At 44.5% G+C, this 26,846-nt stretch overlaps 1 protein-coding gene across 1 annotated transcript in view; it reads left to right on the top strand.

Moving 5' to 3' along the window:
• PEDS1 (plasmanylethanolamine desaturase 1) overlaps positions 1–26,846 on the top strand; it is a 73,067-nt gene that overhangs the window by 16,709 nt on the left and 29,512 nt on the right. The window contains 1 exon segment of the mRNA XM_073607272.1: positions 15,946–16,065. Within this exon segment, the coding sequence (XP_073463373.1) occupies positions 15,946–16,065 (120 nt within the window).

The following is a 26,846-nucleotide window of genomic DNA, read 5'->3' as shown; positions in this document are numbered from 1 at the left end:
TGATGGCCAGGAGATGCGACAGTATCCGTCATCGATAACATCTGTCCGTGCTAATGAGTGCTTGTGGAATTTGGTTGTCATCAGCTGCCCAGCTTCTCTTTTTTTTTTTTGTTTGGGGTTTGTTTTGTTTTTGTGGCTTTTGACTTTTTTTATAAATGTTCTTTTTTTACTCTCCTAATTGAAATTATGGAAGTACAGTAATTTAGTAGACACATGACCATTGCGTATTTAATAAACTTGTTGGACATCCCATCCTGCAACCCTGGCCATTAATGTGGCGTTGACTTGCCCTCCCCCGTGGCTATTAATATGGCATTGTTCACCCTCCCAACCCCGCCACCCCCCCACCCCCCCCAAAGTCTGTTAATATGGAATTGACCCCCTTTGTGGCTATATTGGAAGACTCTGCACAAGATTTTGAAGTATCTGTCGAAATTTGTGAGGTCAGGTACTGATGTTGGATGAGAAGATCTGGACCACAGATGGTGTTCCAGTCCATCCCAAAGGTGTTCAGTAGGTTAGAGATCAGGGCACTGTGCAGGACACTCAAGTTCCTCCACACCCAACTGGTCAGACCATGTCTTTATAGAGATGGTTTTGTATATAGTAGACCTGGCTCACGGTTGGTGTTGCAGAAAAGGAGAGATTGTGTGACTTTAAGTGAGGCCCGCCATGTCAGAATAGAGACAAAATCAATACATGAATTAAATTACAATACATGATTTATTGTTGCAAACTAATGTTTCATACCAGATTCTTAAGGAAGACATTGTATCAAATAGGTAGTTGCATGACTTACACTAAAATATGCTGCTTATAGAATGCAATACAATTGATGACTAGATATAATTATACACGGAAAGATAAAAAAATATATAATGAAACCAGGTATCTCTTGACCCCTAGTGGCACTCAACGCGTTTCTTGGCATCTCAGCCATTCATCAGGAGTGTAATGATGTAATATACTAGAAAGGGAAATGAATATCGGTTGTTAGAGATGCCCTCTAAGGAAGGAAGAGTAAAAGGATATGCCTTCCAACAAAATGGGAACAAATGAATAAATGTAATAACTTGCTGCACGGCCTCAAAGCTGGGCCCAATGTCTGCATAGGAGAGTGGGGATACCGGGGACAGTATCTCCCCGGGGTGACCACCCAAAGACCGAGGAAAGCACCCAGAGGACGGCAGGGTGGTCATAACATGATCCAGTGTGGTACAGTGCCTTGCAAAAGTATTCACCCCGCTTGGCTTTTTACCTATTTTGTTACATTACAGCCTTTAGTTCAATGTTTTTTTTAATCTGAATTATACGTGATGGATCAGAACACAATAGTCCAAGTTGGTGAAGTAAAATTAAAAAAATATTCATAAAACTATTTTTCAGAAATAAGACTCATAATTGGCATGTGCGTATGTATTCACCCCCTTTGTTATGAAGCCCATTAAAAGCTCTGGTGCAACCAATTACCTTCAGAAGTCACATAATTGTGACATAAAAGTGAAATGATGTCCACCTGTGTGCAATCTAAGTGTCACATGATCTGTCATTACATATACACACCTTTTTTTGAAAGGCCTCAGAGGATGCAACACCTAAGCAAGAGGCACCACTAACCAAACACTGCCATGAAGACCAAGGAACTCTCCAAACAAGTAAGGGACAATGTTGTTGGGAAGTACAAGTCAGGGTTAGGTTATAAAAAAAAAAAAAAAATCCAATTCTTTGATGATCCCTATGAGCACCATCAAATCTATCATAACCAAATGGAAAGAACATGGCACAACAGCAAACCTGCCAAGAGACGGCCGCACACCAAAACTCACAGACCGGGCAAGGAGGACATTAATCAGAGAGGCAGCACAGAGACCTAAGGTAACCCTGGAGGAGCTGCAGAGTTCCACAGCAGAGACTGGAGTATCTGTACATAGGACGACAATAAGCCGTACGCTCCATATTTGGGCTTTATGGCAGAGAGGCCAGAAGAAAGCCATTACTTTCAGCAAAAAACAAAATGGCACGTTTTGAGTTTGTGAAAAGGCACGTGGGAGACTCCCAAAATGTATGGAGGAAGGTGCTCTGGTCTGATGAGACTAAAATTGAACTTTTTGGCCATCAAAGAAAACGCTATGTCTGGTGCAAACCCAACACATCACCCAAAGAACACCATCCCCACTGTGAAACATGGTGGTGGCAGCATGCTGTGGGGATGTTTTTCAGCAGTCAGGACTGGGAAACTGGTCAGAGTTGAGGGAAAGATGGATGGTGCTAAAAACAGGGATATTCTTGAGCAAAACTTGTACCATTCTGTGTGTGATTTGAGGCTAGGACGGAGGTTCACCTTCCAGCAGGACAATGACCCCAAACACACTGCTAAAGCAACACTTGAGTGGTTTAAGGGGAAACATGGAAATGTGTTGGAATGGCCTAGTCAAAGCCCAGACTTCCATCCAATAGAAAATCTGTGGTCAGACTTAAAGATTACTGGTCAAGCGCAAAAACATCCAACTTGAAGGAGCTGGAGCAGTTTTGCAAGGAGGAATGGGCAAAAATCCAAGTGGTAAGATGTGGCAAGCTCATAGAGACTTATCCAAAGCGACTTGGAGCTGTGATAGCCGCAAAAGGTGGCTCTACAAAGTATTGACTTTAGAGGGGGTGAATATTTATGCACATTGACTTTTTCTGTTATTTTGTCCTATTTGTTGTTTGCTTCACTATAAAGAAAAAAAAATCTTCAAAGTTGTGGGCATGTTCTGTAAATTAAATGATGCAAATCCTCAAACAATCCATGTTAATTCCAGGTTGTGAGGCAACAAAACACGAAAAATGCCAAGGGGGATGAATAATTTTGCAAGGCACTGTATGTGTGCACATAACGTGCATAGTGTCCTGTACGGAATATGTGATTAAATAAATTGGTAAGTGAAGATGTGAAAATATCTCTAAGTGTTCCCGCAGGGGGACTACATGAGAAGGTGAGTATAAAGTTAAACCCAAATAAAAACATACCAAAAAGTGATGACAAAGCTCCCAGTAAAACGTGAATGGGGAATGGGTTATCCCCAGTGTGGATCTATGAATAGTAAGTGTAAGCCGGCTCGGATCTGGGTGTGCTTCCATGTGATTGAATCAAGCAGATGAACCACCAGTTGTCCCAGGTGACTATATATTCTCAGTCAACGTCATGCTCGATTGGCCAAGCAGCGCGAGGAGAGAGAACAGCATATTTTAGTGTGTCATGTTGACTACCTTTTTATTTGTTACAATGTTTTTCTCAAGAATCTGGTATTAATTTTTAGTTTGCAACAATAAATCATGTATTGTAATTTCATTCACGTATTGATTTCGTCTCTCTTCTGACATGGCGGGCCTCACTAAAAGTCCCTCTCTCTCTCCTTTTCTATAAACTATTATAGGGATGGAGGAACGCCATGGTTGTTAAGCTAGTGTGCCAGGTCCCATGCATTTTATTGGTTGGTGTTACAGTTCATCCCAATGGTGTTCAGTGGGGTTGAGGTCAGGGATCTTATTGGGATGCTCGCGTTTCCCCACACCAAAATGGAAAAAGCATGTCTTCATGGCGCTGGCTTTGTATACAGAACACCTGGCTTGCAATTGGCATTCCAGTTCATCCCAAAGATGTTCATTACGGTTGAGATCATGGTCCGATCATTTGTGAGGTCAGGTATGATGATGGATGAGAAGGACTGGCTCCAATCCATGTTCCAGTTCATCTCAACGGTTTTAGGTCAGGGCTCTGTTCATTGTGCAGGACACTCGAGTTCCTCCACACCCAACTGGTCTGACCATGTCTTTATGGAGCTCGCTTTGTATACAGAAAACCTGGTCTGCGTTTGGCATTCCAGTTCATTCCAAAGGTGTTTAGTTGGGTTGAGGTCAGGGCTCGGTGTAGGCCACTCAAGGATCTCTACACCATACAGGTCACAGTATGTCTTTATGGAGCTGGCCTTGTACACAAGTCCTGGCTTGTAATTTGCATTCCAACTCATCGTGAAGATGGAAAAGAAAACAATTGTTTGGGATTTTATATGAGGTAAAGACCAGTTAGATCATATATCTCCATCCCTATCTATTGGAAATTGCGGGGAAAGTGGGGGAATTGGAGCAGGTGGGACTTTATGTAAAGCATGCAGTCTGCGGGACACACAACTATCAATAGTGTAAATGCTTGTTTGAATACAATAGGATTACAATAATAGAAATGACCCTGGATAGTGGTATCTCAATCCTATACCCCAAAATAGGTGTGAAATCTGAAATGAGCATTTAAAAATATGTAGGTCCAGACACGGCTTCAAGTAGCTTGACGCGTTTCGTGGTTTGGTATTACCACTCATCAGGAGTAAGCACGTGAAAATTATCTGAAATGAGATACGTAATTGTCCAATAGTTGGTATATAGCAGAGGAAATTATATACATATTGGAATAGAACCAATCTAATAGCAGTACTTACAAACAGGTCTGCTGTGTATAGGAGGCATGGTGCGGCACTGGATACCGGAGGCCCAACGGTAATGTGAGGCACGGGAACTGAGGAAGAGTGTGTATAAGGACCGGGACCCACACCAAAACCCCACCCAAGGTGGACAAGCATCCACGGTCACAGAATCCATTCAGGGCTGGGGATATGTGTAAATAACACTGTCTGTTGAGGGCTGTGTAAACAATAACAACAATGGCAATTGTATAAGTCTCCATAATAATGGAGTATCCCATATTAACAATAAACATGGAGAAATGTGATGTGCTATTAGATGTGACAGAACCCTCATAACAAAGGAGTTAAGAATAAGTGAGTATAATAAGTAGTTACGTTAATGCCTTTGTTATGAGGGTTCTGTCACATCTATTAGCACATCACATTTCTCCATTTTATTGTTAATATGGGATACTCCATTATTATGGAGGCTTATATAATTGCTATTATTGTTATTGTTTACACAGCCCTCAACAAGCAGTGTTATTTACACATATCCCCAGCCCTGAATGGATTCTGTGACCATGGATGCTTGTCCACCTTGGGTGGGGTTTTGGTGTGGGTTGTGGTTCTTATACACGCTCCCTCAGTTCCCGTGCCTGACATTACTGGTGGGCCTCCAGTAGCCAGTGCTGCACCATGCCTCCTATACACAGCAGACCTGTTTGTAAGTACTACTATGGGATTGGTTCCATTCCAATATGTTTATCATTTCCTCTGCTGAATACCAACTATTGGACAATTATGTATCTCATTTCAGACCATTTTCAAGTGCTTACTCCTGATGAGTGATAATGCCAAACCACGAAATGCGTCAAGCTACTTGAAGCCGTATCTGGACCTACTTATTATTTTTAAACACTCATGTCAAAGGATTGAGATACCCCTATCCAGGGTCTCTTTCCCAATACACCTGGCAAATTTAGAGAGTTAGAAATGATCTTCAATCTGGTCTGGTTGATATCAATCAGACAGGGGTCATGCCTGGTAAAGGGACTGACCTTAACATCAGAGGGCTATTCCTAAACACATCTATAGCACACGACAATCAGGGTACCAGGGTTATCGCCTCGTTAGACGCAGAAAAGGCATTCGATTCAGTCAAATAGACTTATTTATGGGAGGTTTTGTGTTGCTTTGGCCCTAAATTTTATACACGACATCCAACTCCTACACCAAACAATTGGCTATCGGAGCCGTTTACTCTTTTTCGTGGTACGAGGCACGGTTGCCCGCTCTCCCCCAGTCTATTTGCCCTAGCCCTGGAGCCCCTGGCAATTTTGATCAGGTGTGCTCCAGATGTGCTGGGCCTGCGACTGGGTAAGCTGGAAGAGCGGCTGTCCCTGTATGTGGACGACGCATTATTGTACCTTAATGAGGCAGGCCCCCCGCTGCGGCTTTACATATTTTTGATAGTTTTGGAGGATACTTGGGCATTACGATCAACTGGACCAAATCAATATTTTTCCCCCTAGATGAGGGAGCCATCCGTGGAGCGGCCTCCACCCTCCCTGCGTTAGGTTGAGGAGTTCCGCTATCTGGGGGTCCTGGTAACTAAAAGCCACTCAGACTTCATTGGAAAAAATGTGATGCCTGTGCTGTCGACTCTAAAATCCAAATGCTTGGCATGGGCGAATCTGCCTTTCAATTTACTGAGCCGCATTAATTTACTTAAAATGATTGTTTGATTGTTACCCAAATTTAACTACCTATTTAGGGACTGTCCGGTGTGGATCCCTGTTGCCTTCTTTAAAGAAATAGACAAATGTATAGCATCCTTTATTTGGAGTGGAGCTATCCCAAGATTGGCCCGCTCTACGCTCTGGCTGCCTACCCACCCACCTAGGTGGACTAGGCCTCCCCAACTTTCAAGTCTACTATTGGGCGGCAGTTCTGGAGACAGTCCAGTGCTGGTATCGGGGATCTAAATCTAACGCGGCGGTCTGTCTGGAGGCGAACTGTTTGGGCTCACTGGCTGGGCTCCACAGCTTTGCCTACAGGGGACCGGGGGCATACGAGACACCGGGACCAACTAGAGCAACATGGCGAGTGTGGACTGCTGCCTGGCGACGCTTTAAGAGGCCGGATGAGTGGTCTCTGGCACAACCCTTATGGGGTAATCCCTCCCTGCCACACTTCCGTTCCATCCCAGATCCCCAGCTATGGGCCAGACATGGCATCACCACACTGGACCATGTTGTGCCCCAGGGTAGCCTACTACAATTTACAGACCTGAGGGCCAAAAATAACTTGCCTAGCTGGATGGAATTCCGATACCTACATCTCAAACATGCCACCAGGGCTCAATTCCCTCGCCCGCCCACCCTCTTGGCTGACCCTATAGAGGAACTTCTGGTCCCAGGGGACCTAACTAAACCCTTAACCACTTTACATGGTGCACTTCTGGGCACTGACTCCCCCAAGCTAGAGAAATTATGGGAAACGTGGCACAGTGACATACCCTCTCTGGACTGGGAGGGATGGGAGGACTGTTTGGAGTATGGCCCCAAATTAGTTATCTCCTCTAAGGACAAACTCGTGCAGGTAAAATTTTTGCACAGAATATACTATACGCCTCAAAGACTTCACAGAATTTTTCCAGATAGGGACCCTGAGTGCCCTAGATGTAAAGCACACATAGGAACGTTTTTTCATATGTTCTGGGACTGTCCTATCATCTCGGCCTACTGGACGAAGGTATTTAGAGAAATAATCCCTAGACTGCAACTGTCCCTTCCAATGCTACCCGAGTTGGCCTTATTGGGGGTTCATGATGACGAACAACGCTCTCATCACTCCAAATTACTGATTTCATACCTTCTCTTTTACGCTAAAAAAGAAATACTCCTTAAATGGATTACGTATTGCGATGCATGCTAGCCCATTATGCTTTTCATTTGCAGGCTTTGCAGCGAGCAAAAGAGGAAGTAAAAGCCATCAGGGTTTACTTCCTCTTTAACAAGCAACATGTATGTGTATATAGATGGAATTTATGGGTTAATCTACCACTATCGATTATTGTTTTTACCTTGCTAATCATGGTCCTATCGTAATCAATAAACAGATCTATATTTTTACTATTGATAGTTGGTTGTCCCTGAGACTGCATATTTTATACATGTTATGTGTATATAGATGAAATCTATGGGTTATATTACCACTATCATTTATTATTCTTATCTTGCTAATTATGGTCCTATTGTATTCAAACAAGCATTTACACTATTGATAGTTGTGTGTCCCGCAGACTGCATGCTTCTGAAAGTCCCACCTGCTCCAATTCCCCCCCTTTCCCTGCAAATTTCCAATAGATAGAGATGGAGATATATGACCCAATTGGTCTTTACCTCATATAAAGTCCCTGCTCCAATCCCCCCACCCCTCTTTCCCCGCAATTTCATCCTGAAGATGTTCAATAGGGTTGAGGTCACGGCTCTGTGCAGGACACTCGAGTGCCTCCATGCCAAACTGCTGAAACCATTTCTTTCATGATGGAACAGAAAAGGGTCTTCACCAAACTATTATCACAAGGTTGGAGGAACACAATTGTCCAAAGTGTTGTAGTATTAGCATTACCCTTCACTGGATACACCCAAACTCAAGTGAGGGGGCGTCCACAGATTTAGCCAAGGCGTCTATGACTAGAGGGTGTGCAATATATATAATGTTGTTGTTAAAGGTGTGGTTTTTTGTTTTTCGTTCAATTCTCAGAAATCTGGGCGGTGCGGGCAAAGTCGTGGGTGAACCCAGGCTGCAGCCGTTGGTAGGCCTATCCCGGTCACCTGCCCTAGAGGTGTATCTATAGCTATGTATAGCTAAGTTATACAACTCGAGGAAGTTGCTGAACTGGTTGGTTTATAGCTGGGAAGTAGGTCTCTGCAAATAGCATTATTCCTTAATTTTATTGGTTGTTCTACAATTATGCTCCTACATTAGGCTGGATCATTAGTTCTCTGTAATGTAACATTTGATGAGTAATTGTCAGTTGATCTTCGCCGATGACACGCAAATCCTATCTCTCTAATCCTCACCTCGGTCCTTCAGTCTCCTTTCGCATTACTAATGCTGTGTACACACGGGCGGACTTTTCGACCGGACTGGTCTGACGGACCGAATCCGGCGGACAATCCGACCGTGTGTGGGTTCCATCGGACCTGCAGCGGACTTTTTCGGTCAAAAATCTGACGGACTTTAGATTTGGAGCATGATTCAAATTTGTCGACTCCAGTCCGGTCGAAAAATCTGCTTGTCTGTATGCTAGTCCGACGGACAGAAACCGACGCTAGGGCAGCTATTGGCCACCGGCTATCAACTTCCTTATTTTAAGTCCGGTCGTACGTCATCACGTGTGAATCTGTCGGACTTTGGTGTGATCGTGTGTAGGCAAGTCCGTTCATTCAAAGGTCCGTCGGACCAGTCCGGTCGAAAAGTCCGCCCGTGTGTACACGGCATTATTGTGTCCTCCTTGACTTTTCCAGAAATATCAATAATACAGCTATCAGTTCCTCCCCTCATGCCAGGGTGCTCCATCCTTCTGGCCCCAAATTCAATCGCTGTCAAACGCTGGTAGACTTCAACTTTGTAATATCTCTAAAATTTGCCCCTTTTTTAACCAATGAAACCACCAAGCTACTCATTCATTCCCTTGTTATCTCTCGCCCTGACAATTGCAATTCCCTTCTCTCTCGTAGGTCTACCTCTCCCGTATGCTGCTGCCAGACCCATCTACCTTACCAACCGCTCAGTGTCTGCCACCTCTCTCTGCTAATCCCTCCCAGTGAATTGATTTCAAAATACAAACAACATACAAAACCATTCACTACTCTGCCCCAATCTCCTCTCCAAATATCACCCAAACCATCCTCTCCGCTCTTCCCAAGTCCTCCTGCTCTCAAGTTCCCTTGTCTCGTCCTCCCATGCCCATAGTCCATATTCCCATTGCACACATTCCTAGAATGAGCTCTTAAAGTGATTTGATTGTAAAGTCTTGTTTTTTTCCTATAAAATAACAAACATGTCATACTTGCCACCTCTGTTGCAGTGAATTTGCACAGAGTAGCCCCGATCCTCCTCTTCTTGGGTCCCTCTATGGCTCTCCTGGCCCCTCCCTCCTGTTCAGTGCCCCCACAACAAGCAGCTTGCTATGGGGGCACCTGAGCCGAGTCACCGCTCCCTGTGTCCATTCAGACACGGAGCCCCTACCCGGCCCCTCAGTCTCTCTCCCCTGTTTGGCTAGCTGACTATGACAGCAGCGGCAGCCAATGGTGCGGCTGGTATATCTCAGCCAATCAAGAGGAAGACTCTAGGACGGCTGAGGCACTCCTGGACATGGCTGGACAGAGAGGGACTTCAGGTAAATATTAGGGGGGTGCTGGGGGAGGCTGCCACAGAAAGCTTTTTATCTTAATGCATAAAATGCATTAAGATAAAAAAAAAAAACCTTCTGTCTTTACAACCCCTTTTAAGGTACTGGGTGCTGTAGTGACCGCCAGCTGGATACTGGAACCTGTACGATATGTAGATATTCGCCAGCACACCAAGGATCATCAATTTTTTCCAAATGGTTTTTATTCAAGCAAGATCACATCACAAAATGGTGTAGTGCCACGTTTCAGAGCCATGCAGGACCCCTTCATCAAGCATGTGATAAGTGCATACTGTTGTGCAGAAGTATTTAAGGTAAACATCCACGAATCAGAACCAGAGAGTGAATCGGCCCTCCCACCCCACAGCAGCATATGACATTGTCAATCCTGCCAAAAACATTGTGTATGTGTGTATATCTGTGTGTATATGTATGTATGAATGTGTGTGTGTATATATGTTTATGTGTGTGTGTATACACACATACACACACACACACACACACACACACACACACACACACACACACACACACACACACACACACACACACGGCATCTCACAAAAAAACACCCCTCACGTTTTGTAAATATTTTCTTCTATCTTTTCATGTGACAACACTGAAGAAATGACACTTTGCTACAATGTAAAGTAGTGAGTGTACAGCTTGTATAACAGTGTAAACTTGCTGTTCTCTCAAAATAACTCAACACACAGCCATTAATGTCTAAACCGCTGGCAACAAAAGTGAGTACACCCCTGAGTGAAAATGTCCAAATTGGGCCCAATTAGCCATTTTCCCTCCCCGGTGTCATGTGACCTGTTAGTGTTACAAGGTCTCAGGTGTGAATGGGGAGCAGGTGTGTTAAGTTTGGTGTTATTGCTCTCACTCTCTCATACTGGTCACTGGAAGTTCAACATGGCACCTCATGGCAAAGAACTCTCTGAGGATCTGAAAAAAAGAATTGTTGCTCTACATAAAGATGGCCTAGGCTATAAGAAGATTGTCAAGACCCTGAAACTGAGCTGCAGCATGGTGGCCGAGACCACACCATGGTTTAACAGGACAGATTCCACTCAGAACATGGTCGACCAAAGAAGTTGAGTGCACATGCTCAGCGTCATATCCAGAGGTTGTCTTTGGGAAATAGACGTATGAGTGCTGCCAGCATTGCTGCAGAGGTTGAAGGGGTGGGGGGTCAGCCTGTCAGTGCTCAGACCATACGCTGCACACTGCATCAAATTTGTCTGCATGGCTGTCGTCCCAGAAGGAAGCCTCTTCTAAAGATTATGTACAAGAAAGCCCGCAGTTTACTGAAGACAAGCAGACTAAGGACATGGATTACTGGAACCATGTCCTGTGGTCTGATGAGACCAAGATAAACTTATTTGGTTCAGATGGTGTCAAGCATGTGTGGCGGCAACCAGGTGAGGAGTACAAAGACAAGTGTGTCTTGCCTACAGTCAAGCATGGTGGTGGGAGTGTCATGGTCTGGGGCTGCATGAGTGCTGCCGGCACTGGGGAGCTACAGATCATTGAGGGAACCATGAATGCCAACATGTACTGTGACATACTGAAGCAGAGCATGAGCCCCTCCCGTCTAAGACTGGGCCACAGGGCAGTATTCCAACATAATGATCCCAAACACACCTCCAGGACGACCACTGCCTTGCTAAAGAAGCTGAGGGTAAAGGTGATGGACTGGCCAAGCAGTGTCATTTCTTCAGTGTTGTCACATGAACAGATAGAATAAAATATTTACAAAAATGTGAGGGGTGTACTCACTTTTGTGAGATACTGTATATGCTGAGGCTCTGAAATGTTGCACTACACCATTTTGTGATGTGATCTTTCTTGAATAAAAACCGTTTGATCCTTGTTGTGCTTGTGAAATATCTACTTCTCCCATGCCTGTCTTCCAGGACTTCTCCAGAGCCTCTCCCATCCTCTGGAATTCCTTACCCCAATCTGTCTGACTGACTCCTACTCTGGCTGCCTTTAGGCGATCCCTAAAAACTCCTCTCTTCAGGGAAGCCTATAACACCTCCGACTAAAAATTGAACTTTTAATTCTCCCACCGGCTCATCCCCTATAGTTATTTATCTTTTTTTTTGTACCACTTGCCCCACCCTATTAGATTGTAAGCTTTTATAATCTGGGCCCTCTTAACCCTCTTGTATTGTAACTGTATTGTCTCCCTTTTATATTGTAAAGCGCTGTGCAAACTGTTGGCGCTATATAAGTCCTGTATTAGAATAATACTTTTATACCCTGTATGTTTTAATTTATATTCTTCAAAAACACACAAAAAAATTAATAATGTCCGTTTTTTTTTTTTTTTTTTTTTTTTTTTTTTTACACACACCGTATTCTCCCCCATACATACACACTGTATTCTTGCCCACATGTGAAAGATATGTAACAGATCAGTGACATTTAAAGAGTAACACGTACTTCCTTCCTGTTCAGAGATGATCCTTTCCAGACTGCATTTATGAAAAACCAAGAAAGTGCGAATGTGGCTTAATTTTAAAATAAGTTCAACTTCTAGACAGGAAATGAAGTTGTGAGATAGAGATATATATATATATATATATATATATATATATATATATAGATATAGATATAGATATAGATATAGATATATAGATAGATATATAGATATATATATATATATATATATATATATATATATATATATATATATATATATATATATATATATATATATATATATCTATATATATATATATAGATATATATATATATAGATATATATATATATATATATATATATATATATATAGATATATATATATATATATATATAGATATATCTATATCTCTCTCTAATTACATTTTCCTATATTTTTTGGGGATAGTCAGAGGTAGTCTAAAGGAAATTAACTTTTCTGAAGTACCAGAGGAGCTTACACTCTGTCTCCTACCCAGTCACACACTATTATTATTATACGTTTCCAGAACTCTGACATATACCGCAGTGCTGTACAGAGGACACTGAGCCAGTCACATCAGTCTCTGTATCAGAGGAGCTTACTCTCTAATGTCTTATGTTATTTTGTCAGGAAACTGTTTTCTTTACTTGCTGATGTAAGCATGCTTGTTTTTGTTTAGTTTTATTTTTGTGTAAATATGTTTTTATTAATGAGCTGTATGTATGATTTTTTTAATAAAAATTTACGCTCTAATGTCCCCCCACATTCACGCACTATTATTGTTATACATTTATATAGCTCTGACATATACCACGGTGCTGTACAGAGAACACTGAGCCAGTCACATCAGTCTCTGTACCAGAGGAGCTTACACTCTAATGTCCCCTCACAGTATACATTTATGTAGCTCTGACCTATATTATACATTTTATATAGTGCTGTACAGCAGCCGATCGGCCTGAAACCTTCATTCTCTATAAAGTCATTCCCTGGTACAGCTGTGAATCTCCTCTTTTGTTGCTCATTAACGGACAATTCTCATGGACAATGTTGGTGAATGAAGCTCATTGTGTATTGTTTGGAAGGAGAAGTCCTGCGCAGTGGAAGTGACATGTGGAACGTGTTGCTGTTCTGTGTTCCCTCCCTGAAAGTCGATGACAGCCCATCGTGTACCTGCACCCCTCCCCCTATAGTACATGATTCTGCTGGGTGCGTTCATTGCCGTCCTCGCTAACCCTCCCCACCATGGCCTGTGTAAGACTGATAGGTCTGATGCTGCAGGCATTCATTGTCTGTGTCTGTGTCATGCTCCCCACGTATACATGGTGAGGGTCAGAGACGAGGTGTGGCCGGGCCGCTGTGCAGCCTTCTCTCCTCCCAGCCGCTGAATGTGCGTTCTGTCCGCCAGATTCATCAGCAGCGAGGAACATCCTTGTGTTCTACATCCAGTGTAGTCTCAGGATTAGCATTCTGCTCCTTTTCTTTTTTTTTTTTATACATTTTATAAAGTCTAATCAATTTTGTTAAAGGAAATTCCATGTCCCTGTGTCAAGAAAACCTTAACGAAAGTTTCCTTTTTTCTTTTGGAAGGTTAGGCAAAGCCGCTCACTAGTTAGTTTAAAGCGGAGTTCCACCCAGAAATAGAACTTTCACTGAACCCGTTCCTTCCCCTCCCCCCCTCCGGTGTCACATTTGACCCCTTTCAGGGGGGAGGGGGGGAGCAGATACCCGTCTAATGCAGGTATTTTCTCCCACCTCTGGCAAAGTGTGTGTGTTGTTTGTTTTTTTTTTTTTTTGTTTGTTTTTTAGCTGTGGCTTACTTCCTCTTTACTTTTGCATAAAGTAAAGCTGGCTACACACTATACAATTTTCCTTTTTTAGATTTTTTTTTTTTCCTTTTTAGATTTACCAAAACCATATAATATGAGGTCAGACCTAGACGCTTTCAATTTGTATGCAATCAGACAAGAAAAGGAAAATTGAACAACAAAAATTGTATAATGTGTACAGGCAGTCCCCGAGTTAAGAACGGGTTAGGGACTGCCTGTTGGTTCTTAAGTCGGATTTGTTCGTAAGTCGGAAGCGCATGCACAGAACGACGGAGACGTTGTTTTCCAATGTTTTCCTACGTCGTTTTCCGATGTGCCCGCCGACGCTGCCTCCCGTTCGTAAGTAGGAGTCGTTCGCAAGTCGGTGGTTCATAACTCGGGGACCTCCTGTATCCAGCTTAGGAGAAGATTATAACCCCGGTCAGGTTTTTTTGGTTGCCATGTGTGTCTCCTTGGGGAGTTTTCCCCTCACTTCCTGCCCCATGGCCACAACAGGAAGTGAGAGGAAATGCCTCCAGAGTGAGGAAATCCCTAGTAGCCATCAGAACTAATGGCCTCATTGGAAGATTACCCCTCTATTCCTGTTATGGTGACAGCCCAAAATGCTGTATTTTATTTAATTTTCAGTGATAATGATAAACAGAACAAGCACAACAATAATAAAAAAAAAACTGACAGGGGTTCTAATCCCTCCACTCAATCCAAAACTAAAAAAAAGTATGGCCTGTAGTTATACTTTATTACTTTAGAGTGATTGTAAACCCTCAAATGTTGTCATACCTTCTGTTCTATGTAATGGTTTTGTACAGAGCTGCCCCAGTCCTCCTCTTCTGGGGGGTCCCCTTCCAGCGCTCCTGGCTCCTCCCCTGCACTGAGTGCCCCATAGCAAGCGGCTTGCTATGGGGCACTCGTGCAGGCTCACTCCCGAACCGCCTCGGTGTGTCCATTGAGCACTGCTCTGCCTGCCCCCGCTTCCTCCTCATTGGATGCGATTGACTGCAGCGGGAGCCAATGGCTCCCCCTTCTGTCTCTGAGCCTATGAGGAGGGAGAAAGCCAAGAGAGACAATGCTCTCAGGCAAGTATAAGGTGGGCTGAGGGGCTGCTGCTCTCAGATTTTTTACCTTAATGCAAAGAAGGTTAAAAAAAAAACTGTGTGCATTTAGAACCACTTTAAATATATTCCTTCCTAATTACAGAGGATATAAATCTACTTTTGTGTACAACAAATGTTTTTGCAACCCCAGATATTAACTAGCCCAGCAGGCTTCACCCACTACAGGCTGCCTGCAGAAAACTACAGGAGGGGGGTGGAGACGAGACCAGTCCCCTTGCACAAGGAGAGAGAGCAGAGCTGTGGGAGGGGCCCAGCAGGCTCCGCCCACTACAGGCTGCCTGCAGAAAAGTACAGGAAGGGGGCGGAGACGAGACCAGTCCTCCTGAAAAAGGAGAGAGAGCAGAGCTGTGGGAGGGGCCCAGCAGGCCCCACCTTCTACAGGCTGCTTGTGGAAAACTGCAGGAGGGGGCGGAGACAAGACCAGTCACCCTGCACAAGGAGAGAGAGCAGCAGTGAGCGGTCTTTATTACAGGAAGCCTCACACTGGATTACTGCACCATATTCTTTCTTTTCAGATTGTTTTTGTTAGATTTGGTTGACCTAAAGATCTCACAGATATTGTGCTGTGTCAGTTTATCCTGCCACACTTTTTTATCTTTTATTTTGTCCCTGTGATGATCCTATTGATAAGCTTCAGAGTTTGTGTCGTTTTGACCCGTTATTTGTTCTTCTCTCTTGCAGGGAAGCGGTTACAAGAATGGATCTCCGTCATGCTTTGCTTCCTTTTGATGTCCTTTAACTTCTGCAACATAATCCGCTATTTCAGCTTCGAACACACGGCCAGCATTGTGCTCAGCATCGGTAAGTGGGAGCTTCTGCTTGTATGTGATGATTGTTCCAGCTCGGTGTGGGATGCCCGCAGAGCCAGGCTGACCCGGAGGCAGGAGGAGAGGCGCCTGCCTCAGGCACTGCGGTGGTGAGGGCATAGCTGGGGTAGGAGAGTCTCCTTACCTCCTCTCCCTGGATCTGTCCTGAGCCCCGTAGGATCGATCTGACAGATTGGCCTGACTGTTTACACCAGGAGATCGGCCCTCCAAAGGGGGCCCCACTGTCAGTATGAAGGCTGTCCTTATCAGGAGTTCCAATACAGTGCAGAAGACGGCCATCACACTGACAGCAGGGTTCTGTTGAGGACAAAGTGTAAGGTCCCTTTCACACTTGTGCGACTTGGGACTGCAAAGTCGCTTGACAAGTCGTACCCCATGATTTCCAATGGGTACCATTTATATCTGTGCGACTTCAAGGAGGTCCCTGCACTACTTTGATTTGACTTTGATGCGGCTTGAGGTCCATAAACTTCAAGATTATACAGGCATTGCCTGTCGAAGTCTTGCGACTTTTAGGTTGCACAAGTGTGAAAGGGGCCTAATCTGGCTGACCTGCCAATGTGACGACTCGGTCCTGTTTCTGAATGTTTTATGAATAAGTAGTATGGCTGCCCCCACATACACTATATTACCAAAAGTATTGAGACGCCTGCCTTTACACTCACATAAACTTTAATGACATCCCAGTCTTATTCCGTAGAGTTCAATATTGAGTTGGCCCACCCTTTGCAGCTATAACAGCTTCAACTCTTCTGGGAAGGTTGTCCACAAGGTTTAGGAGTGTGTCTATGGGAATATTTGAGCATTCCTCCAGAAGCACATTTGCAAGGTCAGGCAGTGATGTTGGACAAGAAGGCCTGGCTCGCAGTCTCAGCTCAAATCATCCCAAAAGTGTTCTGTCGGGTTGAGGTAAGGACTCTGTGCAGGCCAGTAAAGTTCCTTCACCCCAAAACTCTCTCGTCCATGTCTTTTATGGACCTTGCTTTGTACACTGGTGCTCAGTCATGTTGGAACAGGAAGGGGCCATCCCTAAACTGTTCCCACAAAGTTGGGAGCATGAAATATTTCAAAATGTCTTAGTATGCTGACGCCTTAAGAGTTCCCTTCACTGGAACTAAGGGGCCAAACCCAACCCCTGAAAAACAACCCCACACCATAATCCCCCCTCCACCAAATGATTTGGACCAGTACACAAAGCAAGGTCCATAAAGACATGTATGAGTGAGTTTGGGGTGGAGGAACTTGACTGGCCTGCACAGAGTCCTGACCTCAACCCAATAGAACACCTTTGGGATGAATTAGAAGGAAGACTGCGAGCCAGGCCTTCTGGTCCAACATCAGTGTCTGACCAGACAAATGCACTTCTGGAAGAATGGTCAAACATTCCCATAGACACACTCCTAAACCTTGTGGACAGCCTTCCTAGAAGAGTTGAAGCTGTTATAGCTGCAAAGGGTGGGCCAACTCAATAATGAATCCTACGGACTAAGACTGGGATGCCATTCAAGTTCATGTGCAGGCAGGTGTCCCAATACATTTGGTAATCTAGTGTATATGGGGGGGGGGTGTTCCTTACTGAGTCAATGGGACTGTGCCCATCCCTGTACTGAGCTCCTGGATTCCCACCATCCCTTTACTGAGTTCCCGTGTCTGTATGCCTTGTGTGCCCATTATGAGGGGTTCCCACCATCCCTGTACTGAGCTCCTGGGTCTGTACACCTGTGCCCATTATGGACTTCTGGTGGACAACCTCAACACAGCAGCGTACCTTTATCCAGGCACACTGGGTAAGGTTGATGGAATCAACCTTTAGGGCCGAGAAAACGCACCAGGGGCTTCAAACTAAGTGCAGTAATGAGTAGGACTGTTAGGTGAATGTAAATAAGCAACTCACATATACAGAAGAATAATGGCGCTTAGTATATACTCTCAGTGAGCGGTTGGCTCGTGTGTATGGGGTGGGGAACTTTTGTCCAAAAACTGGCAGCCTGAACAGGCCAGATGTCAGGCCGGGTGCCAGCTCGGGTGGAGGAAGCAGGAAGATGGCGAAGGGCTCCATGGAATAGTAGAACGGACTGGATGTGACCTCATCGGTACATCAGGGGGTGCAGTTGCGCGTTTCGATTCCACCCAACCCTCTTTCTCAAGCTGAACATCTTATATATAATGACAGCCTAATAGGTGCCCTTTTGTCCCACCACTTCATAAATATGCTGTTGTTATGCATTTGGAGTTCAGCTGGAGAAAGAGGCTTGTGCAGCATTGAAGCCCGTTGCTATTGCCCCCTGACGTGCTTTCACATCTGGTCTGCTCTGACTTCCATGGAGCCCTCTGCCACCTCCCTGCTTCCTCCACCTGAGCTGGCACCCGGCCTGAAATATTTGAAACGCGTAGCTTGGTCCCCCTGACGTGCCAGTTACATCACACTTGGTCTGCTCTGCTTTCCAGGAAGCCCTCCGCCATCTTTATGCTCTTTATGCTTTCTCGACCTATCCTGGCACCCGGGCTTATGTCTGGACTGTTCAGGCTGCAAGTATTTGGAGAAAGTTCCCCACCCCATACACACGAGACAACCGCTCACTGAGAGTATACAGTGCTGTGAAAAAGTATTTGCCCCCTTTCCTAATTCAGATCATCAAACAAATTTTAATATTGCACAAGGATAACCCGAGTAAATCCAAGATGCAGATTTATTATTTCATTTATTAATGGTAAAAATCTGTTCAAACCTACCTGGCCCAATGTGAAAAAGTAATTGCCCCCTCCCATGCTGAATTATGAATGAACTGTGATTAACCACAGTTGTTTGGAAAGCTGAGTTAAATTTCACTTGCCACACCCAGGCCTGATTACTGCCAGACCTGTTGAATCAAGAAATCACTTAAATAGAAGCTGTCTGACAAAGTGAAGCACGCTAACAGATCACAAAAAGCCACACGTCATGTCACAATCTTATAAAAAAATCAAGAACAGATTAGAAACAAAGTAATGTACATGTATTGGTCTAGGAAGGCTTACAAAGCCATTTCTAAGGCTTAGGAACTCCAGTGAACCATGGGGAGAGCCATTATCCACAAAAGGAAATAACTTGGGACAGTGGGGAAACTTTCAAGGAGTGGCCGGCCTGCAAAAATTACTCCAAGAGCATGACGACGACTCGTCCAGGAGGTCATAAAAGAACCCAGAACAACATCTAAAGAACTGCAGGCCTCACTTGCCTCAGGTAAGATCAGTGTTCATGATTCAACAATAAGAAAAGAGACTGGGCAAAAACGGCGTCCATTGGAGAGTTCCAAGGCCAAAGCCACTGCTGACCAAAAAGAACACAAAGACTCATCTCACATTTACCAAAAACATCTTGATTATCCCCAAGACTTTTAGGCAAATATTCTGTGGACTGATGAGACAAAAATGTAACTTTTTGGAAGGTGTGCGTCCCGTTACATCTGGCATAAAACTAATACAGCGTTTCATAACAAGAACATCCTACCAACAGTCAGACATGGTGGTGGTAGCGTGGTGGTCTGGGGCTGCTTTGCAGCTTCAGGACCTGGAGGACTTGCCATAATTGATGGAACCATGAATTCTGAGCTCTACCAGAAAATCCTAAAGGAGAATGTCCGGCCATCAGTTTGGGACCTCAAGCTCAAGTGCACTTGAGTTATGCAGCAGGACAATGATCTGAAACACAACAGCAAGTCCACCTCCAAATGGTTCAAACAAAGCAAAATTTAGGTTTTGGAGTGGCCTAGTCAAAGCCTGGACCGAAATCCAATTGAGATGCTGTATCATGACTAGAGGTCGACCAATATGGGGTTTTCCTCATGCCGATATTTAGAAATCGGGGCGGCCGATGGCTGATATATGGTGCCAATTTTTACGCCCGATATTTTAGGCTGATTTCTTTTACTACTTTTTTATTTTTTTTTGTTTTTCCCTTCATCTCATAAACTTTCCCATTCCACTCCCCCCTGCTTGCTCCTGTCACTCTACCACACACTTGATGTCCTCAGTACAGATGCCACTGGCAGGTTTCACACTGTGCTGATGTAACTGTGTGTGAAACTTACATATGTAACTAAATGCAGAGAGACCAGCTGTCAAAATTCAGTGGTGATGTGGGGGGGTGGGCAGGACCTGAAGACGCATGTTGATGACGAAATGTTGGGCGATGATAGAGACTGGCGACGCAGGACGCGATGGGACGGTGACACGGCGGCCATCTTTGTGGTTAGAAGCGCTGGACGCTTCACACTGCTGTATACCTTCTTACTAAATGTGAGTGGTTTTTATCTTTTCAATCGTCCTTGTTTATGGAGATTGCGCAATGAGCATTTTCTTTTTATTCCCTACGTACCACGATCTTGAGGTGCATATGCATACTGGAGTATACTTGGTTTAATATCCAGCTACCAAAAGGAGATCTAAAGCCTTCCATTTAGTTCAGAGGGGAATATGTTGGTGCTACTCCATTAGAAGATCGTTTGTTTATTCTATGAAGACTGCCTTTTTTCTACACACGTGTATAACCCATACACTGATGGTAAGGGTCAGTTTGTTTGGGTGTTGGTGACGATGTTTTCATCTCTCTTCTGTGTCTCCTTTCAATATGGATCTCGCTGATTAGAGTATTATCTCTTCCTGACGGAGAGGACTTTTGTTTGACCATATTTATTTTGGTTCTTATTGGGACATTTTTACATTAATATTTTTAGCTCTGCACCATTCCTATTGGGACCCAGCAGCTATCAAATACCAGCCAATGATTGGGCTGCTTAAGAATTAAGAAAGGGGGCGGGGTCACATACACTTAGCGACCCGCCCAGATCCCATTGGCTGGTGTTTGATAAGCTGTTGGGTCCCGCCCACCCCCAACATCAACACTCAATTTTGACAGCTGGTTTCTCTCTGCATTCTGTTAAATATTCACCTACCAGTCCTACTCATTACTGCACTTAGTCTGGCGCTCCCTGGTGTGTTTTCTTGGCCCTAAAGGTTGATTCCACCGACTTACACAGTGTGTCTGCCCTGGATTAAGGTACCCTGCTGTGTCGAGGTTGCCCACCAGAGGTCCTACTTTTGTTGATGAGCCAGCTTTTAACTGTTTTTAATGTGAGTTGCCAATGGTCTTTCACCATAATAAATATGTAACATACTACACTTAAGTTCCGCCCTCATGTTCTCTTTATCTGGTAAACACTGGCACTATTGGGACACCTGTCCTGGGAAATGCCATGTAGCCATCAGAAGTGGAGGAGGCTGCAGGGGATGGAAAAGGTGAAACTAGAAAAGTAAAAAAAATCTCTCTTCCAGTGACTTTAAATCATTTCATGGTAGCCCTTGGCTTTGACATCTACTACTGTACAGTGATTTTTTTTTTTTTTTTTTTTCGGCAAGCGGTGACACTGATCCACCGAGTATTTGAGGAACACGGCTACGTGTTTCAGTGCACAGCTCGGTTTATGTCACATGCATCTCTTGTAAGATCTGACTCTTAAAAAACCTCGCTGCTAGGCAACCTTACAACCGAGGTTGTGACAACAGTGACTGTTGCTGGGTGACCGTGGGCGGGCGTGTGTGTTTGCGTGGGGCGAGGCTGCGTGTCAGCGGCCATTCAGGAAATTCTTGTGTTCATACATTCAAATTTGGTGTCAGCTCTAACAGAACGACATTCCATGCGTGGTCTATCATAAATAGTTTGTGGGGTTTTTTTTGTAATTCTGTCTGTCTTCTTCTTTTTTTTTTTTTTTTTTTTTTTTTTTTTTTTTTCAGCAATTATTTAGCAAAATAATTTAGCAATTATTTGTGTGAAAAAAAAAATGATAAAAACTTAGTTTGGGTACAGAGTTGCATGACTGCGCAATTGTTATTCGAAGTGTGACAGCGCTGAAAATTGGCCTGGGCAGGATGGGGGTGAAAGCGCCCGGTATTGAAGCGATTGAGGTAAGCAGTGAGGTGGATCTGACCGTCTCTGTCGCTGCAAGAATCCCAACCCCAGGTGTGTGTTAGGTGGAAACTCCATAGTAACACCCTGGTTTCCTGGTTCACCTGCTGCCTAGTATTGGCACGCTCTTATCTCTGGCTTGTAACACTCGCACAGCGCCGAGTATGTTTGCTGTGGCTCCGTGCCTCGTGTAAATAATTAATACTTCACCGCTGTGACGTGGTGCTTCGGGTGACTCTGGCGGTGTGTTTGGCTGCCTGTGTCCCATGGCTGCAGGATCGCATTTCACGTCTCACGAGTGCTGCTCTGATTAGCAGGAGGAAGTCGTCTTGGACAGAATGTGTGTCAAGGGTGGAAAGAACGGTCACAGGAATGTTACAATGAATCACACACTTCCTACCGCCCCAATCCACACCAAAATAAAATACACTTCCTACCGCCCCAATCCACACCAAAATAAAATACACTTCCTACCGCCCCAATCCGCACCATAATAAAATACACTTCCTACCGTCCCAATCTGCACCATAATAAAATACACTTCCTATCGCCCCAATCCACACCATAATAAAATACACTTCCTACCGTCCCAATCTGCACCATAATAAAATACACTTCCTACCGTCCCAATCCACACCATAATAAAATACACTTCCTACAGCCCCAATCCACACCATAATAAAATACACTTCCTACCGCCCCAATCCACACCATAATAAAATACACTTCCTACAGCCCCAATCCACACCATAATAAAATACACTTCCTACAGCCCCAATCCACACCATAATAAAATACACTTCCTACCGCCCCAATCCACACTATAATAAAATACACTTCCTACCGCCCCAATCCACACCATAATAAAATACACTTCCTACCGCCCCAATCCACACTATAATAAAATACACTTCCTACCGCCCCAATCCACACCATAATAAAATACACTAACTACCTCACCAGTCTGCACCAATATTTACAAAGCATTTAGGCTCCATTGGATTGCAACGTTGGTGGGTACGACTTGTCCCTCTGCAAAGTCAGACTCCCTGTTGCAGGTAAAACCTTTTGGTACGACTTTTAAGCAACTTTTGAGGGTTAACATTGAAGTTCTATGGCCCCCACGTTGCATGAAAGTCGGACCAAAGTGGCGATTGAACTACTTTTTGAAGTTGCACACTCACCGGCCACTTTATTAGGTACACCTTTTCAATTGCTTGGTAACACAAATTGCTAATCGGCCAGTCACATGGCAGCAACTCAATGCATTTAGGCATCTGGAGGTGGCGAAGACGACTTGCTGAAATTCAAACTGAGCATCAGAATGGGGAATAAAGTCGATTTAAGTGACTTTGAACGTGGCATGGTTGTTGGTGCCAGACGGGCTGGTCTGAGTATTTTGAAAACTGCTGATCTACTGGGATCTTCATGCACAGCCATCTCTCAGGGTCTACAGAGAATGGTGGGGAAAAGAGAAAATATCCAGTGAGCAGCAGTTGTGTGGAGGAAAATGCCTTGTTTGATGTCAGAGGAGAATGGGCAGACTGGTTTGAGATGATGGTAACAGTAACTCAAATAACCCCTTCTTACATCCAAGGTGTGCAGAATACCATCTCTGAACGCACAACACATCAAACCTTGAAGTAGATGGGCTACAGCAGCAGAGGACCACACCGGGTGCCACTCGAGGCTGAGGCTACAATTCGCACAGATCACCAAAATTGGACAATAGAAGATTGGAAAAACGTTGCCCGGTCTGATGAGTCTCGAATTTAGCTGCTACATTCAAATGGTGGGGTCAGAATTTGGTGTAAACAATATGAAAGCATGGATCCATCCCGCCTTGTATCACCGGTTCAGGCTGGTGGTGGGGGTGTAATGGTGGGGGGGATATTATCTTGGCACACTTTGGGCCCCTTAGTACCAATTGATCATCGTTTAAACCCCATGGCCTTCCTGAGTCTTGTTGCTGACCATGTCCATCCCATTATGACTACAGTGTCCCCATCTTCTGATGGCTCCTTCCAGCAGGATAATGCACCATGTCACAAAGCTCCAATCATCTCACCACTGGACAATGAGGTCCCTGTACTCCAATGTCCTCCACACTCACCACATCTCATCCAATAGAGCACCTTTGGCATGTGGTGGAACGGGAAATTTGCATCATGGATGTGCAGCCGACAAATCTGCAACAACTGCGTGATGCTATCATGTCACTATGGACCGAAATCTCTGAGGAATATTTCCAATACCGTGTTGAATCTATGCCACCAAGAATGAAGGCAAAAGGGGGTCCAACCTGGTACTAGCAAGGTGTACCTAATAATAAAGTGGCCGGGGAGATTGGAAAAAGTCCAAAGTCGCATGACAAGTCACAAGTGTGGATGGGGGTCTTCACAGGCAGTGAGGAGGCGAGTAACCTCCGCACCACCTGCTTTAACCCCTTGATCCCCGCACAGGTGTGCCACATTCGAGGCACTGCACGCTGTTGTGGGACGCTTGCAGAGCAGCCCTACTCACTTTAATGGGTCACGATTGGGTGATGAGCCCACTGAAAGCAACAGGGGGGCTTATCGTTCCTGCTGCGTCCATGAAGCAACGCATCACGGCCATGACGTGCACACCCCCGCCCCCCCCCCCCCCCCCCCCCCCCCCCCCCCAATCCCTAGTGTGAATGAGCCTTTATAGTTGGATAATTGTATTATATATTGTAGGGGGTGTAGGGCACACGGTTTGAGGGTGTCCGTTCCTGGATGACATAATTACTGCTCACTTATGGCCTGGGTAAATTATTGGAAAATACAAAATTAAGTGAACTCAGGACTGGAGCACAAAGATGCCCTTGCATTGCCCGTACCTCCCCATCCATCTTGCCCATCTTGTCCCAGCCAGGAGTTCAAATTTTATAGCGGTTGTAAACCTCAGACATGAAATCTGAACAAAGCATATCCCTCTATAGTGTGTTCTGGTCTCAGGCCAGACCGCCGTCATTTCTGTGTGCTGCTTAATTCCTCTGCTGACAAGTTTTCCTGACACCAAGTGGAAAAAGGTGACGGAGAAGGAAGCTCAAGCAAACCAGCCTGTGATTGACAGCCTCAGCTCTATTGCTGTGTGAAGGGGGGGGGGGGGGGATGTCCCTTCCCACCAATCAGCTCTCAGAGCTCTCCTCGCTGAGCTCTGCAGAGTGTCATTTCAGCTCTCCGCCCCCTTTTTTATCTGAACGCTCAGACAAGTTTATAAATTCTTGACTTTGAACAGCTGTAGAGAAGAGAAGACTTCAGATATACAGTTACAAGCTATGTAGGAGTATTTGAAAGGAATTGATTAGGGGTGGATGGCGCTACCTTATCAGGGTACCTTGATTTATAATTTAATGAACCTCAAAAGAAACCAGGAACTATATAATAATAAATACACACCTTTATCCCTCATTAGGTAGTGGATCTAAATGTCCACCGTTACCTGAGTGGACTGTGCTAGCAGATCAGTCTCATACCTACATGCAGGTGTACACCATGTGATTAATCAACACAAATTAAATAGGTGACAATTGATAAAAAATCAATAGTGACAGCCAAACAAAATAAAGTTAAATAAAACACCACGGTACGAACTTATATTGATCCCCAAATGTGTCCAAATGTGCTTATAAGCAAAAAGGTGAATTTGAATAGTCCCAACATTAGACATATAGTGCAGTGTTGCACATTAGATAATATAAACTGATGGAAAAGTAATGAAAATTAATGAACAACTTAGTGGAAAAAAATTTTTGATGAAAAGAATATATATATAGTGTAAAAAATATAATAAAGTCCAAGTGAAGGAAGTGAAAACGTCTGTAATCGGTGACTTTCGTGAAAACAGCTGATCAAATCCAGTGACTTGCGGTGCTCCCCCTCAAAGATCCCCACTCACCAGCTCCCTGCACCCCTGCAGGTGTAGTAGGCATGTAATGGTAGGCACCAGTAAGATGTGTATGGGTCATCAAGGTCCACCGATCCAGCTGTGAGGTCTCCTTCAGTGTATCCTCATAGAGAAGAAACAGGGCTCCATAGTGTGATACCTGTTTTCTTTTGTCTTTCAACCTCTTTCTGTCCCACTGACTATGTTTTCCAACTCAACTGGTTTCCTTGGCTCTTTAAGCCTTTAGTCACAGCACCCTGCTACACAGCCCAATCCTGGCCTCTGAAAATAAGTTCTTCTGACATCCCAATAGGAGCTGACCTGACTCCTGGACTGAGACCTCCTGTTTCCTGGCTGGGGCTCCTCTGACCCCTGGATAAGACCTCCTGGCTGCTGGCTGGGGCACCTCTGACCCCTGGGTAAGACCTTCTGTCTCTTGGCTACAGGCTAAAGGTGTGTATTTATTATTATATAGTTCCTGGTTTCTTTTGAGGTTCATTAAATTATAAATCAAGGTACCCTGATAAGGTAGCGCCATCCACCCCTAATCAATTCCTTTCATTATTTAACTCACTCCTTCGGGGGTAAGTGCAAGGGGGAGCTGCAAGCCTCTAGGTCCGTGAGCGCGGGAACCCCTCTCTGATTTTTATGTAGGAGTATTTGTTTAATCTCCTGTGTATCACCTGAGACCAGCCACTTCACTGGGTACATGGAAGGGTTTACAACCACTTGAAGTCATTTCAGGCTTTTAGGAAATGTCATCCGGTTTGCGTTGGATTTGGTCGGTGTGCAGCGGCACGGTGGGTGAAGATAGAAGACGCAAAGTGAAATACGCAGCCGGCATTTGGAATTCCCATTACCCCTTCATAAACAGATGGAATTAATTGCCTGGCAACAAGTCT

The sequence above is a fragment of the Aquarana catesbeiana genome, linkage group LG12 (genome assembly GCF_042186555.1).
Source record: "Aquarana catesbeiana isolate 2022-GZ linkage group LG12, ASM4218655v1, whole genome shotgun sequence".
NCBI lineage: Eukaryota > Metazoa > Chordata > Amphibia > Anura > Ranidae > Aquarana > Aquarana catesbeiana.
Note: the sequence above shows the minus strand (reverse complement) of the source record. Positions and strands in the feature narration are given on the sequence as shown.